Source organism: Narcine bancroftii, chromosome 4 (assembly GCF_036971445.1).
Source record: "Narcine bancroftii isolate sNarBan1 chromosome 4, sNarBan1.hap1, whole genome shotgun sequence".
Lineage (NCBI taxonomy): Eukaryota > Metazoa > Chordata > Chondrichthyes > Torpediniformes > Narcinidae > Narcine > Narcine bancroftii.
In genome coordinates this window covers 89,560,066-89,576,976 of record NC_091472.1, presented here as the reverse complement: position 1 = coordinate 89,576,976, position 16,911 = coordinate 89,560,066, and the positions used below count along the sequence as shown (strand labels likewise).

The window sequence follows — 16,911 nt, the reverse complement described above, 5'->3', positions numbered from 1 at the left end:
TGAAGCAATGCCAATGAATAATGCGGATTTCTCAAAATTTAAGAAGGAATCACCATTCAGATGGCAAATGCAAGCAATAAGATACCTAGGTATACAAATAAATAAAAATCTCGGCCAACTATATAAACTCAATTATTATCCACTAATGAAAAAATTACAGGACGATTTAGAGCATTGAAAAGATTTACCATTAACACTAATAGGAAGGATAAACTGTATTGAAATGAACATTTTCCCAAGGATATTATACCTATTTCAGGCATTGCCAATACACTTGACAGAGAAATTCTTCAAGGAGTTAAAGAAAATAATAAGGAAATTTTTATGGAAAGGGGGGAAACCGAGGATAGCACTAGATAAATTAACAGAATGGTATAAACAAAGAGGCTTACAACTGCCAAACTTTAAAAATTATTATAGAGCCGCACAATTAAGATACCTATCATATTTTTATCAAATGAGGGAAAAGCCAGATTGGACTAGATTAGAATTAGATAAAATAGGGAAAAAGATACCTGAACACATATTATATAAATGGGATGAAAAATTGGTACAACATAGAAGTTCTCCAGTATTACATCATCTACTCAATATTTGGAAAAAGATTCATGTAGAAAGGAATAAAACAAATTATCAATTACCAAAACTAATATTGACGCAAAATAAGTTACTCCCTTTTACAATAGATAACCTTTCCTTTAGAGAATGGGAGAAAAAAGGGATCAAAAGAATAGAAAATTGTTTTTCAGGAAATAGATTATTATCCTTTGAACAAATGAAAGATAAATACAATATAACTCAAGATACAGTGCTGGCATATTACCAATTGAGATCCTACTTGAAGGACAAATTAGGAAGCAGTCTGAGTTTACCAGAGGGAAGTAACTTTGAATATGTGATTACAGATACAATGATAATCAAAAGATTTATAACAAATATGTATATTAAACTGCAAGAAAAGGAGAATGAGGAAACAAATGGTAAAACTAAACAAAAATGGGAACAAGATTTAAATATAAAGATAAAAAAGGAAACATTGGAGAAGTTATGTTCTGGAATGATGAGAAATACAATAAATACGAGGTTACGTATGATACAATATAACTGGATACACAGGCTATACATTACACCTCAAAAGTTAAATAAATGGGACCCAACAGTATCTGATAGATGTTTTCGATGTAAATAAGAAAGGGGAACAACAATTCATGCAATCTGGACATGTGAGAAAGTAGAAAAATTTTGGGAAGATCTAAACCAAATATTAAATAAAATAACAGAAAACAATATACCAAAGAATCCAGAGATCTTCCTCCTAAGTAACATAAAAAACAAAGAATTTGGAATTGATTTGGATGGTGCACAAAAAAGATTTGTTAAGATAGCTCCAGCCGTAGCAAAAAAATGTATTATGTCAACCTGGAAATTGGAAGATAATTTGAAAATACAACAATGGTATATAGAAATGAATAAATGTATTCCATTAGAAAAAATAACATATAGTTTAAGAAATAATATTGAAATATTTGAACAAATATGGGAGCCTTACATGAAACACAATAGAGAAAACCTACCGGGGACATTCACTACTTAAATTAACGAAAGGAGAAGGAAATGAAAAGAATTGACTCAGTGGAATTTCTTGTTTATTTTTATTGAATGACAACATTGTTTGACTGGTTTAATGTATCCTAGATTTTATACTTTAAATGGACGGAGGGAGGGTGGGATGGGAGGAGGGGGGAGGGGGAGAAAATGGCACTGTATATATTTGAAAAGGAAAAAGTATGTATCATGGTTAATGTGGTTTATGGTGTGAAAAATAAAAATTAAAAAAAAACATGAAAATAAAATAAAATTTTAACTTATCACTATTGACTTACTTAACCCCCTTCTAATTCTAAGTGCACGTGTATGTAATGTGTGTGTAAATTCAGAAAAGTCCTTTGGTTCACAATCCAATCTCACTTCTCATTCCTCCAAGTTCATTGGTTGCAGACAATAATACTATGCACAGAATTAAACATTTATAAAGTTCACCAGGCTTTGATGCTTGAAAGGTGAATGGTTACTGCTCAGGAAGGTTCTTGTCAGTTTTCAGAGAGAGATTTGTTGTTCCTGGACATCCACAACTGATGTACTTCCATCTGCCACTTCAGTGTCTTCCTGATGAAACTTGCCCCTTCAGGGTTCTCCAGATGATAACCTCTTTTTTTCTGGTCACGATGGAGTGCCTTTTTGTTTCTCTTATTCCAAGTGAGACATTAGACAGCCAGTCTTCTGCTCTTGCATGAGCCACAAGGGCTTTGACCAGGCCATCTTCCAAATGGGGCTTTCCACAAGCTAACTTGTCCTGTTCCAGTCCCAGAGCTGTTGCTGACTGTAATACTGCAAAACTGATCTGTGTGTGTGTGTGTCTCTCTCTCTCTCTCTCTGAGAGAAAATCTGTTTGTCCCTCTCTGTTTGCAAAACCACATGACCCTATTAGAACAATAAGTTATCTTCCAGACAATCTGTGGCTCCAACAAGATCTTTCATCTGTTGCCTTTTGTAAACAACAATCCATTAGTGGTCTCTTGAGCACTCTTCAAAGCTCTTGCAAAGGCTGTGGAGCCGATATGTCTAGCATGGGGCAGAGCTCCAGTATTTTAAATAAGATCTGTTTTAAAGTGTTTGTATGTGACCTACTCTAACAATTTCTCTCCCAAAAATATATCTATATACTCTCTCTCAATTAGGAACAAAATCTGCTTTGTCCAAACAGGACTTCCAAGAAGTTATTGTCTTCAAGGAGGAAAGGGTTGTTTTGTATGATTAGCTCACTGGAATTAGTATGGACTTCGAAGCATTTGTGATCAAGGTTCCAGCAGATCCATACGCTATGTTTTGGCCATTCCTGTGAGAGTTGCAGTAGAATTGCAGAGGTTGAAGCTGCTGTCTTTTCTCAGGATGAAAGGATTTCACTGCCTGCCACTGGCTATCAGGCAGTGCCCTCATCTCAATCCTGCAGCCAGCATTCCCAATCTGCATCCACTCATTGGACAGAACAACCAGAAACCATCCCTAATTGAGCACATCCACCAAGGATATCTGTTGTCCACACCAAGGAGAAGGGACAGATTTCCAGTGACAGAGTGGTAGAATAGTTAAGACAATGTGAAAAGCAAGCACAGTCGAAAAGGACCAGACTATTGGGCAAATTGTACAGCCACCCTAAGAAATTTCATTTAAGATAAATATTTTTATTTATGCATCCAATAACCCTTTTCAATCAACAATCAAGTGCTAGAAATCTGACGGTGATTTCTGATATAATGAACATGCAGAAATAAATGTTTTTTTTTGGGTTGGAAAGTTGTGTGGCCAGTGGGATTGAAGCCCACAGGTATTAGTCCTAGGCCTACAACTGTTCAGGATATACATTAATGATCTGGAAGAGCGGGGAAGAGTGTAGTGTATCTAAGTTTGCCGATGACACTAAATTGAGTGGAAAAGCAAATTGTGCAAAGGATATGGAGATTCTACAGAGAGATATAGATAGGTTAAGTGAGGGGTGCAAGAGTCTGGGTGATGGAGTATGTTGGTAAATGTGAGGTTATCCACTTTGGAAGGAAAAATAGAAGATCAAATTATTATCTAAATTGCAAGTGATTGCAGCAGGCTACCATTGCAGGAGGACTTGGGAGTGCTTATGCATGAATTGCAAAAAGTTGGTTTGCAGGTGCAGCAGGCTATCAAGAAGGCTAATGGAATATTGACCTTCATTTTTAGAGGGATTGCAATTAGGGTTAGGGAGGTTATGCTCCAAGGTACTGGTGAGGCCACATCTGGAGTACTATGTGCATTTCTAGTCTCCTTATTGAGGAACAATAAATTGGCTTTGGAGGTGGTGCAGAGGAAGTTCACCAAGTTGACTCCAGAGTTGAGAGAGTTAGCCTATGAGGAGAGATTGAGTCCTCTGGGACTGTACTCACTGGAATTTTGAAGAATGAGATGGGACCTTAAAGAAATGTATATAATTATGAAAGATAGAGGTAGGTACATTGTTTCATTGGTGGGAGCAACTAGAACTAGGAGATATAGCCTCAAGATTCAGGGTAGTAAATTTAGGATGGACATGAGGAGGAACTACTTCTCCCAGAGGGTGATGAATCTGTGGGATTCGATGCCCATTGAAGCAGTGGAAGGTACCTCAGTAAATATATTTAAGACAAGATTAGATAGATGTTTATATATTAGGGGAATTAAGGCAAGTAGGTGGAGATGAGCCTATCATCAGATCAGCCATGATCTCATTGAATGGCAGAGCAAAATCTTATTTAGTCACTACTCCACATCTTTGATGATTGTCAGGAACTGGAAAGTATTACAGAGTGTAAAAGTTAAACAAGAAAGTCTGCAGGTACAGGAAATCGAGTGCAATACACAAAAGAGCTGGAGAAACTCAACAGGTCAAGCAGCATCCATGGGAAGTAAATGGTAACCAAATATTCAGGCCTGAGCCCTTTGTCAGGTATATTCAAAAACAGGCAGGCACCTGAAAAAAAAATTGGAGGAGAAAAGAGAAGGGAGAGGAACATAGTTTGACAGATAAGAAGTTATAGGTGGATATAGGTATCAGAGTAGAAGAGAAAACAGCTGAGAAGTGATGGGGATGGGGTAGCTCTCTAATAGGAGAGAGAATAAAAGGGGGTGGGGAGCTGAAGAAAAAGGATAGGGAAAGAGGGAGACTCAAAAATTAGAGAAGTTGATGTTAATGCAGTCTGTTTGAGTGCCCAGACAGAATATAAGGGACTGTTCCTCCAACTTCCAATTGGCCTTGGTTTGACGGTGGATGAGGCCATGGAAATACATGTTGGTGTGGAAATGGTGTAGGACACCGGGAGGCCCTTGCTGTTGCAACAGACAGAGAGAAGATGCTCAATGAAATGATCTCACAGTCTGCATCTAGCTCTCTGATGTAGAGGAGACCAGAACGGGAGCACCAGGTACTGCCAAGTTCACCTACCACTCACCTAACTTAGAGTAACTAACTAACCCAGCTTGCAGCTTAACTTTGGGAGGGAACCATGCAGGCATAGGAAGAACATCCAACTCCTTGCAGGAAACACTGTTGGTCAGAATTGAACCCTGGTCACTGGAACTGTAAGGCAGCAGCATTCCTGACTGGGTCACTATACCATCACAATCTTCCCTCTAATTCCATTACTGTATACAATAAATCTGTATTCTTTGGTGAAAAATCTTCCTCTCTTTGGAATCAATTTCCACACAATTTCAAAGTACACTCTAATTTTGAAAACCTCTTTAACATTGTTCCATATCCTTTGCTGCAGAAGAATATTTAATTAGCTTTGTTGTCTTAATTTATCTATTTCTCAACAGTTTGTGTGGCTTTGTCTAATTGTGCAAGCCCTACAATTGTGTAATTAATTGTCAAAAAAATTCTGAGAAAATATTGTCAGATGACTAGAGGGGAAATGGATAGCATTCCATATTTTGAAATAGAGAAAATATCATTAATATATTTTTAAAATTTAAATATGTGAATATAAATTTAATATTTTTATTTTATAAAAAATATATAGACATACAGCACGGTGACAGGCCCCTTCGGCCCACGAGTCCATGACCTCCATCCAATTGACCTACAACCCCTGGTACATTTTTTTTTAAGGATGGGAGGAAACTGGAGCCCCGGGGAAAACCCAGGAAGACAGAGGGAGAACATACAAACTCCTTATAGACAGCATGGAATTCAAACTCTGGTCCTGATCACTGTGCTGTAACAGCAATGTGTGAATCGTGCTGCCCCAATTTGCAATATATTTAACAAACAGTAACAGAGGGATGTTCAGTCACATAGGCCCCACATCACTGTGATTTGCCTAGTTCTCTACATGTCATTTCCACTGAGAGGCAAAAATAGAGAAAGTACTTTGGAAAATTATTTTCTGAATCCAAGCCACAGTTAACTGAAACTAATGCAGAACACCCACATGAAAAAAATATGCTCTTTTTAGAATGGTGCAGTGAGTTCTGTTGGAGGGGGAAATGTAAAACCACGCTATCACTAGCAGTTAAAATTGTAATGACAGGTGAAAATGAAATAATAGACTGTATATGATGAGCAACCTGGGTTTTCAGGTGGCATTTGGGAGTTGTGCAGGAAGCCTATGTATTCTGGTGTTCAGTGTGATTTCTGCTGCTCTCTCATTTCATTTATTTGTCATAGAACATAGAACAATACAGCACAATATTGTCGGCCCTCGATGTTGTGCCAACTCATATATCCCTTCCTAAAAAAAAGTACGAAACCCTCACTACCACATAACTCTCTATTTTTCTTTCATCCATGTGTCTAAGAGTCTCTTAAATGCCCCCAATATTTCAGCTTTTACCACCATCCCCAGCAAGGTATTCCAGGCTCCCACAACTCTCTGTATAAAAATCTTACCCTTGATGTCTCCCCTAAAAATCCTTCTCTTAATTTTGTACATATGTCCTCTGGTGTTTGCTGATCCTGCCCTAAACAGGTGCTGGCTGTTCACCCTATCTATGTCTCTGATAATCTTATAGGCCTCTGTCAAGTTTTCTCTCAACCTTCTACTGTCCAAAGTGAAAAGTCCCAGCTCTGCTAACCTTGTCTCATAAGATTTGTTTCCCAATCCAGGCAACATCTCCTCTGGTAAATCTCCTCTGCACCCTCTCCATAGCTTCCACATCCTTCCTATAATGAGGTGACCAGAACTGAAAACAATTCTCTAAGTGTGGTCTTACCAAAGATTTGAAGAGTTGTAACACGACCTCTCTACTCCTGAATTCAATCCCCCATTCTTAACTATCTATCAACCTGTGTGGTGGCCTTGAGGAATGTATGGATTTGAACCCCAAGATCCCTCTGTTCATCCACACTCTTAAGTAATCAACCATTAACTCTGTACTCAGCCTTCTGATTAATCCTTCCAAAATGCATCACTTCACACTTACCAGATTGAAACCCATCTGCATCTTTTCTGCCCAACTCTGGATCTTGTGTATATCCTCTTATAACCTTCGACAACCTTCAGCTCTATCCATAACGCCTCCAAACTTAGTGTCATCCACAATCTTACTGACCCTTCCTTCCACCTCTTCATCCAGGTCATTTATAAAAATCACAAAGAGCAGGGGTCCCAGAACAGATCACTGCAGCACTCCACTAGTCACTGACCTCCATGTAAAACACTTTACTTCCACTACTACTCTCTGCTTTCTTCCTACAAGCCAACTATTTATCCATATAGTCAATGTTCCACTGATCCCGTGACTCATGACTTTCTGGACGAGTGTCTCATGGGGGACCTTGTTAAATGCCTTGCTAAAATTGTTGTAGACCACATCTACCGCCCTAGCCTTATTAATTAATTTTTTTACCTCCTCAAAAAACTCAATTAGACTCGTGAGGCATGACCTTCCCTTCACAAAGCCATGCTGACTATTCTTAAGTAGACTTCTCCAAATGCTCATAGATCCTATCCTTAAGAATCCTCTCCATTAGTTTACACACCACTGATGTAAGAGTCACTAGTCTATAATTCCCAGGATTCTGCTTATTACTTTTTTTAAACAAGGGGATTACATTTGCTATTCTACAATTCTTCAGCACCTTTCCTGCAGCCAAGGAAGATTCAAAGATCATAGCTACTGCCCCAGCTATCTCTTCCCTCATTACCCACAGAAGCCTGTGGTGTATTGCATGCGGCCCCTGGAACTTAGTAATCTTGATGTTTTTAAGATCCAACACTTCCACTTCCTTAATCACAGGGCTGTTCAATTTTGACCTCACCATGACCAAGGTCCTTTTTTTAATTGTGAATACTGATGCAAGGTATTCAATTAGGACCTCCCCAACCTCCTCCACCTCCAGGCACAAGTTGCCACTTTATCCTTTAGCAGCCCCACCGTCATCCTTGTCTCCTTCTTCACATGTGCATAGAATGCCTTGGGGTTCTCCTTAATTCTACATGCCCAAGGCCTTCTCATGCCCACTTTGAGCTTTCCTAAGTCCTTTCTTAAGCTCTTCCTGGCTACCATATACTTCTCATGAGCCATTCCTGTTTCCTGCTTCCTATATCTAATGTATGCTTCCTTCTTCCTCTTGACTTGTTGCCTGACCTTATTCGTGAGCCATGATTCCCTTTTCGCACCATGTGTTCCTTGTCCCAGTGGGACAAACCTATTTTAAACCCTGTACAAATGGTCCCTAAATGTCCTCCACATTACTTCTGTGCTTTCACCCTTAAGCATCTGTTTCTAATTTATTCTCACAAGTTCCTGCCACATCCCTTCATAATTAGCCCTTCCCCAGTTAAGCACTTTCCTAGTTTGACTGTTTCTATCCTTTTCCATAGCTATGTTTTTTTTTGTTTATTTTTCTTCTTTCGGACTTTGATTAGATGCCCAGTTGTACTTAAAGTTCAGGTGTACAATGCTTACAAATTAAAAACTGGTATTTCAAACATTCAAATTGACCAGATATCAAATAAGCTTAAAAACCATTTGAAGTTAAAAGGAAAATAGACCATCTACAAAAATCTGTTTTAAGCCAGTTCTAAAAACTGTTTCAAGAAAGGTTAAGAAACCATGGTGCATAGGTTTACTGTGTGAATCATTCTGGTATCTGGTCAACTGTAAGCAAGCACTGCAGATCTTCATTACAGTTGAAAGTTCACTTCTGTTATTATTGCTGGAATTTGACTTTGATGGTCTTCCATTTGATGATAAAATTAGTTGATGGTAGAAATGCTGGGCTGGTGTTACTCAGCATTGCCCTGCTTGGTCTCTGGAGCAGAGGTGTTCTCAGCTAGTGTTTTGGGTGCTTTGTTCTCCTCGCCATCTTTTGGTTTAGGGTTCTGTGGTCAACAATGTCTGTAATTGTAGTTTTGGCGAAATTGTCTGGCATGAGCCTGCTGATCTTGTTGGCCATCCCCTTGATTTTCTTTATCTTCTTCACTACTTCCCTCCCTTGGTGGACATTGGCGAGGAGGTCCTCTGCGGTAGCGTGGATGGTAGCCCCTAAAATGATTTTGTCCTCTATTAGGTTTACCTTCTTCCCCAGCAACCTGGTTTTCAATTATTTCACCACCCTCGGTAATTTCTCTCTGAGGCTGGTTGCTATATTTTGTGGGGGGCGACCATAGCGACGACGAACCAAGTAAGGTGGGTAATGTTGTCTTCTGTAGGGAGGGCGGTGTTGTTGATTTTGATATTCTTGGTTTTCCCCATCTGTTGCTGTCTCTGCACCATCCCCTTTCTCTCCACCTTCAATGTTCTGTTGATAATTACGTGGTGGTCCTCAGTGGCGAGGGTTGTAATGACAGTAATGATTTCTGTCCATGGCATATCGGCTTCCTTGGACTGGAACTCCACGGGGACCAGTTACATTTGCTGTCTCTGCACCATCCCCTTTCTCTCCACCTTCAATGTTCTGTTGATAATTACGTGGTGGTCCTCAGTGGCGAGGGTTGTAATGACAGTAATGATTTCTGTCCATGGCATATCGGCTTCCTTGGACTGGAACTCCACGGGGACCAGTTACATTTGCTGCCTCTGCACCCTTTTCACCTTCCACAATGTCAAATTCTACAGTTTCACCATCTCCAACACTACGTAGGTATTTCCGTGGGTTATTCTTCTTTATGGCAGTCTGATGTACAAATAAATTTTCCTTTGTATCATTCCTGTTGATAAATCCATAGCCATTTCGAACATTGAACCATTTTACTGTTCCAAGAACCTTTGTTGTGATGACTATCTTCTCCCCAAGGGACTTGGGCTTGTTGGCTGCTGCTGCTCGGGTTGCTGCTCAGTCTCAGCCTCGCTCATGATGTTGTCAGGCTGTGTGCGGTGGTGCGGCTCGGGCCAGTCTGCCGTGGGGGCTCCTCTTCCATAGCTATGTTGAAGCTAAGGGAGTTGTGGTCACTCTCACCAAAGAGCTCCCCCTCTGAGAGGTCCACCTCCTGACCAGGTTCATTCCCCAGAACCAGATCCAGTGTGGCCTCTCCTCTCACCAGTCAGTCCACATACTGTGTCTGGAATCCTTCTCGAACACACTTGACAAATTCAGCCTCATCTTTCCCTCTTGCAGTCAGTATGTTTCAGTCAATATTAGGGAAGATGAAATCACCCATAACTACAACACTGACTTTCCTGTACCATTCGAAAATAGCTTCATAACCATTCATATCCTTGCTTACCAAGAATCGATCAATCTTTGTTTTTGATTTTTCAATAGACTTATCTGAACCTGATTTTCTTAATCTTGTGTGAAAAGATGCATCGTGATTGACTCCTGAACTGCCTTGCTCTAATCTTAAGCTGATGACCCTTTATTTTTGATGTTGGACTAGAAGAAGTAGAATCTTTCCATCAAAAACTTGAATCATATTTCCATAGAACGATGCAGCACTCAGGAAAGGTAAGTGATCCGTCATGTATGTTCTGGTTCTTTGAAAATAATACCTTTTTGCTCCCTGTCCCTCATGATTTCCCCACACTCTTGAAAAATGTTATTTTTAATCCAAGTTTAATATAATCATTGTCGACCATTCTCTCAGGCCAACATACCATTGCAGGACCACAGAAGTGTTGCACCCACAGAGGTTCTATCCTACACACTGAGATAATAAATCAAGTCTATATGCCCTTAATAAAATCCCATGGCATTATTTTAATGTGGGTTGAGAGGTTTTTCCATCATGGTTAATATTTAATTCTTGACAACATCACTGGAACGAGATATTGGCAAGAGAATGCTGTCAATGAGCAAGTTCCAAAGTGCAGGAGTACACTATGTACTGAGGTACACACTGCATCTTGATACAGTGACCTTCCTCTAAAGGGAAGGACTACAGTATAGGGCCATGCCACCACTGGACTCTGCGGACCTGGCCAAGTGCAACAGCCTCTCAAACGTTTCACTGATGCAGTGTTTAAGGGTGAAAGATTAATAACATTGCAAGGGATCATACTGAATTGCTCCACTCTGTGAGGAATTAAGTATATTTGTGAAAAATAAATGGCAAGAGAAAATAATTGTAGCATTATATTAGTATATGTAAGACCTTATTTTACAAAGAATTCGCTGTCTTTTTTTCTGGCAAGGCTAGTTTAAAGCATAAAAAGCATTATAGATTTGTTTGGCCAAGTAATCATTGCAGTTCTGTAAATGTAATATAATGTAATAGCCCCAAAGTACAGAATAAATGGGCAAAGGCAGAAATCTGAGATTGCAATTTTAACTGAAACTGAAACATTCTAAAGCAAAAAAACTGACAGCGTACATGCAAAGAAACAAAAATAGAAATGTCTGGCTCCTATATGTCTCTCTGGACCTCCCCACTTCAGACTCCCGATACTCTACCTATCCGCTCTACTGCTCTGCTTTCAGCTCCTCATACCCCTTTTCAGCCTTCTCTCCCTCTTCCCACTCCATCACTCTCACTATAATTACCCCACCCGCCCACGTCTGATTCCACCCTGAGCCTCAGCACCATTCCTGTCTCCTCCTGCATCACTTTCCTCCTGCTCTTCTAATCCCATATTTGGTTTCAACTCCAATCCCTGCTGGGACTTCACCACACCTCCTGACCTCATACTGATATGTTTGTCGTCAACAGAGGCCTCACATTTGTGCCCTCTGCATGCATCTCAATGAGTTTCTGGACCATCATAATGTTGTCTTTTCCTGCGCCACCTCTGTCACTGCCTCAATGCCTATTTTTTAGTAAGGATTTCCCATCCCATCCCTTTTCTTGCATCTCCTACACTCTGCTTCCTCATGGACATCCTCTTTGCATCTTTTACCCTCTCTACACCTTTTCATTTCTAATTGCTGGTGCAACATCAACTGCCTTCACTTCTCTTCTCCCTTCACTCATTCTAATCTCATCCCCTCCGAGCACACATTGACTCTTTTCACATGAACTCCAACCTTGTTATCAAACCCCAGTGAAAGATGAAGCTGTAGTGGTCTGACAGACTGACCTCTACCTCGCTCTTAATAACCTCTCATGCGTCCCAGCTAGCCTTTAACCACCACCCTTCCCCTCAACTCTTCCTTTGTCACAGTGATGACTACATTGGGGTTGCTTCCTGTACCCATGCCAAACTTGTCAATTTCATCAACTTGACTACTAACCTGCACCTGCTCTGTTCACTTAGACCATTTCTGACACCTCTCCCCTTTCTAGTTCCCTCTGTCTCATCTCAGAGGACATTTACTACAAACCACTGACTCACAGCTATTTCAACTGCACCCCCTCCCACCAGGACCCTCTAAGGATGAATCCGCTTCTCCAATATTCTCTGCCTTTGCCACATCTGCTCTCAAGATTAGGCTTTCCATTCCAGGACATCTGAAGTGTTCTCCTTTCTCAAGCAATTTTGCTTTCCTTCTACTGTGGTCAACAGAGCCATCTCCTGCATTTATCTACCCCCTTCCTCCAAACAGGGTCAGGATTCTTCTTGTCCTCATCTTTCACCCTACAGGCCTTTACATTCAGTACATCAGCCTTCGTCATTTCTGCCAGCTGCGACTTGACCCCACAACCAGAAACATTTAACTCTTCCCAAACCTTTCCACTTTCCTCAAGGAATCACGCTCTCCATGATTCATTTGTCCACTTATTCCTTCCTACCCACATTTCCTTTACCCCCGGTATGTTCCTCTACTATTGCATGAAGTGTAATACTCGCTCTTACACCTCCTTCCTCACCAACATACAGGATCCTAAACAGACCTTTTTAGGAAAGGCAAAGATTCAGTGTACCTCCTCCAACCTCATCGGCTACATTCGGTGCTCCTGATGTTGCCTCCTTTGCATCGATGAGACCAAATGCAGTCTTGGGAACCATTTTGTAGGGTATCTAAGCTTTGTCCACAATGGCCATCTTGAGCTCCCAGTTGAAAGCCATTTCAACACTCCTTCCATTTCCACATCAACCTGTCTGTCCAGGGCCTTCTTCACTGGCTGAGTGAGGCCCAATGCAAACTAGAGGAACAATACTTCATATTCTGCCTAAGGAATCTACAGCCCAATGGTATGAACATAGAATTTTCTAGTTTTGGATAATGATCAGTCCTGCCAGAGCTCACCAGAGCATCACTCTGGGGCCACTCCGGCACCCCCCACCCCCACCCCACTGAGCACAATTCTGGACATACAAGGTACTTGTTTCTTCCACAACCGGACACCCTACCATTCATCTCATCCTACCATTTGCTCTCAATTATACAATGCCTAATACAACATGATGGCCACCAAGGCCAGGTCTCATGAGACATCTTTGTTGTCATTTTTGGTGAGCTCTAGCACCTAAAAAATTAGCACTGCATCCCTGGGAATGAGTCCCCTCTCTCTTCATCTATACTGCTTCTGTCTTCCCATTTACCCCTCTCTTTTTCATCCCCCACCCAATCACCCCCACCCAGCCCTCCACCTATTCTCATTCCTGTCGTCTGGTTCTATTCTCTACTCTCATTTCCGTATGGGATTCTTCTGCTTTCTCCATTACCTCCCCCCCCCTCCCAATCCAACCCCCCACCCATGTCCCTTTGGTTCCATCTGGTCTTTCTTTACACCATTTTCACCTCTTTTTACCAGATTCCAGCACTGGGTAGTCTTTGTTCTAATTATTCACTCCACCCTCCATCTTCCTCCACATGGCAATTTCTTTATTTTGCCTCCCTCTCCCTTTATCTGTCATCTGCCTCTGTTCATCGCACCCCTCCCACCCTGATCTCTTTATACTGCTTCTAATTCCTGTTGTTATGATGTTTCGACTCCAGCAGATTGCATCTGTCATTGTTAAAGTTTTGAGAAGCAAAGGTAGTTTGCCAACCTCACCACAAAAGCAGAAAGTCAATGCGCTATCAGCAGAAAGTTGTACTGCATGCCTAATTGCAGCCAGCAAGCAAAAGAGACTTTCAACCCACAAGTCTGGGCTGGATTTAACCCCAGGCCCCAGAGACATGAAGACAATTGCGACTCATTTTCCTCATGGTAAAGGTAATGGTCATTTATGATAGTAAATGATATTAAAACAAAATTATATGCAAGTTATATGTGGAAGTAGACCATTCAGCTCAGGAGGTTAATGTTACTGAAGTGAATTAATTAAACCAAATACATTACAGTTATTGAATTAATCGATCATCAAATAAGAAAGTTTCTCAGCAAAATTAAAATGTAAATATGAAATAACCTGCCTTAACAGTCCTAATACATCCTGTGTGCATGTATAGTGGTGAAAAAAAATAACTTATTTAAGTTAATCAAATTCAACTATTGATTTATGATTTGAGTTGAAGATGTCATATCCATCCATCTTTTAATGGCAATTAAATCAAGTGGGAATACATTATAAATTCTTGTCAGGCTCTGATCACTGAGTCTTGTCATGTTTACCTCCTTATGAGCAAAGAAAGATGTTCTCTAATCTTCACTGTTGCCTCCTCCAACACCTCTCCACACACACTCCCTCCACAACACACATTCTCAAAAATGCTTTCATCCAATTCAGGCTTCTGAAACATTCCCTTGCGTGTGTGTTTCCTTTAAGAATTGGAGTGCATTGCTTTGTATTACTTCAATACTGTACTTTTCTGTGTCCAAATTTTCAAGATTACATGATGATCTGAGTAAAGGATTTGTTTAGCTCCACTTTAACTGAAATGAATCCTCATTGTAGCAGTTTGAAGGAAACCCTCAAACATAATGTCTATTTTATATAGATATATGTTGATCAAACTTTTTGATCATGTATAGTTCAGGATCACTTTTTAGGATAACACTCCCATGAGTTTTGTAAGTTAAGAATGCTGCATAATTATTGTTGGACATGAGGATAATTTTGAATTTAGCTGGTTGTGCAGACTCCAGAATATTTAGCACACAATCCAATAATGCATCACACATTAAGAGAGGCAATTTATTACATGGTGAATATTGACTTAGTCCTTGTGAATTAGTTGATAATGTATTTACATTGGAGAACTTAAGTCTCTGTAATTATAGTTGTGTAGAGATATTATTTAACCAAGCCACAATTCTCTCCAAAAAAGCCAGTTAATTTAACTTCTAACCGAATTACTTATATTATCTTCCATTCTGCTCTTAGGTTAATGTTTTGAGTATGCTCTAATACATATAATGCTACTATTCCCTCAATCTATGTCACTAAATTGAACAAAATGTTCATTTATATTGAAAATGAGAGATGGTGAAAATAATCAGGTCAGGGAGCCTCTCCAGAGAAAAAAACAGTTAACACTTCATATCAATGAGCGCTCATTGAAATTGAGATGAGTTAGAAATGTGAAGTGAAATGGTTGAGAGTGATAGGTGAATGGCAGGTATGATGGGGACTGGGAGAGAAGAAAATAAAAGGGAAGGCATGTGATAAAGTACAGGAAATTAAATGACAAAAGAAAATATGTTCCAGGTAAAAGGGAATGGAAATAGCTGAATCATTAGGCACTTCCAAGTAGGGAAAACACCCATCTGTAAAGGTGGAGGTTCTTTGCCCTTACGCCTAAAGGCATACCTTTCTGAATGAGCTGTAGCCGGCTTTGAGGCACCGATTCCAACTCTTCTCGGGGAAGGATAATCGGCAAAACGCAACGCTCCACCGCCTTACTTGAATGTACAGCCGTTGCAAGCAGCTGGTTAGGGATGTGCTGATGATGCCGTCTGCCCACGACCCATCTATCCACTCACCTCTCTCTCACCATTACCCCCTCAAGGCAGGGGCAGCGGATGGGAGCTGATGGGGCAGAGGGACTGTCAGCAGGAGCTGGCGGGAGCCGTTGGGGCAGCCGGTATGGGCTGTGACAGCCTCACCAGACTGCTTCGGCCTTTGGGGCCACTCTCTGCAACTCAAAATGCAGCAGAGAAATGGCCGTCTTCCCTACCCATAATCCCCCATGCAGCTGGAACTTTATGACGGGTGGCATTATGGCACCAGTCACCCGCCTCTATCGGCTCTGGAGGGTGCTACAAGGCACCTCTGGATATGTATGGTATACTGGAGCTGCCTTTTAGGGCTGCTGTCTGAAAGGTAAAAGTTTTAAGTTTTTGATTAGCTCTTGTAGCCGGCCTCCAGGCAGAGGCCTGACATGAAATGACCTATTATCTGAACCAGTAAGTGAATGCAAGACTGAGACAATGGAGTGTGAATAGGACAGAGAATCAAAAGCACAGAATCACAAGCCCCTTTCACAATTGAAAGTGGTCCCAGGAATTAACAGTCCATCGGCCTATAAAGAGTCTAGTATGGAATGAAAGTCGTCTCAACGCTGACCTGTGATGTCGTCATCTCACTCCAGGGATAGACTGCCTTGACATTGGCAATCAGGAAAGTGTGGAATGGAAATTGCATTTTAGCACAGAAGTGACCCAAATTTTTTGCATGAGTTCAAGAACATGAAGGAAAAAAAGATTAAAATGAAGGTATAAACTTTGCTGTTGGAAAGTCACAGTGGGAGAGAGAGAGAGAGAGGAAATAAATAGCAATAAATAATAACAGCTTGGGAAAGTTGGTAGCGCTATAGTGCACAATTTATAATGGGAAAAGGCGATGGCAGACCTGATCCCAGAATGGCAGAGAAACCCCTCCATGAGTGCTCCGTGCATGTAGCCGTGCATACAGCTCTTTCTCTGCCGCATGGAATTCTGGGAGGCCAGGTCTGTCGTCGCTTTTTCCCATGGTATTTATAAATTGTGCGCGATAGTGCTACCAACTTTCCAACACTGTTTAAAAATAGTCTGCTATTGCTATTTATTGCTAGCACTTTCCCACGGTCCCTTCTAAAGATTTATATAGGTCAGCACCACAACAACAGGGGCTGAAGGGCTCATACTGTGCTGT

General features: G+C 40.8%; 1 protein-coding gene, 1 long non-coding RNA gene and 1 pseudogene across 2 annotated transcripts in view; 2 read left to right on the top strand and 1 right to left on the bottom strand.

Moving 5' to 3' along the window:
- Positions 1-10,469, top strand: part of LOC138760813 (uncharacterized) — a 40,504-nt gene extending 30,035 nt beyond the window's left edge. Inside the window, exon 3 of the long non-coding RNA XR_011355887.1 lies at positions 10,277-10,469. This is a non-coding gene — a long non-coding RNA (uncharacterized lncRNA). The remainder of the gene's footprint in view (positions 1-10,276) is intronic.
- Positions 8,433-9,932, bottom strand: LOC138760231 (Y-box-binding protein 1-like; annotated as a pseudogene).
- Positions 10,470-14,027: 3,558 nt separating the features above from the next.
- LOC138760805 (heterogeneous nuclear ribonucleoprotein L-like) overlaps positions 14,028-16,911 on the top strand; it is a 60,319-nt gene continuing 57,435 nt past the window's right edge. The window contains exon 1 of the mRNA XM_069931926.1: positions 14,028-14,051. Within this exon, the coding sequence (XP_069788027.1) occupies positions 14,043-14,051 (9 nt within the window). The 5' untranslated portion in view covers positions 14,028-14,042. The remainder of the gene's footprint in view (positions 14,052-16,911) is intronic.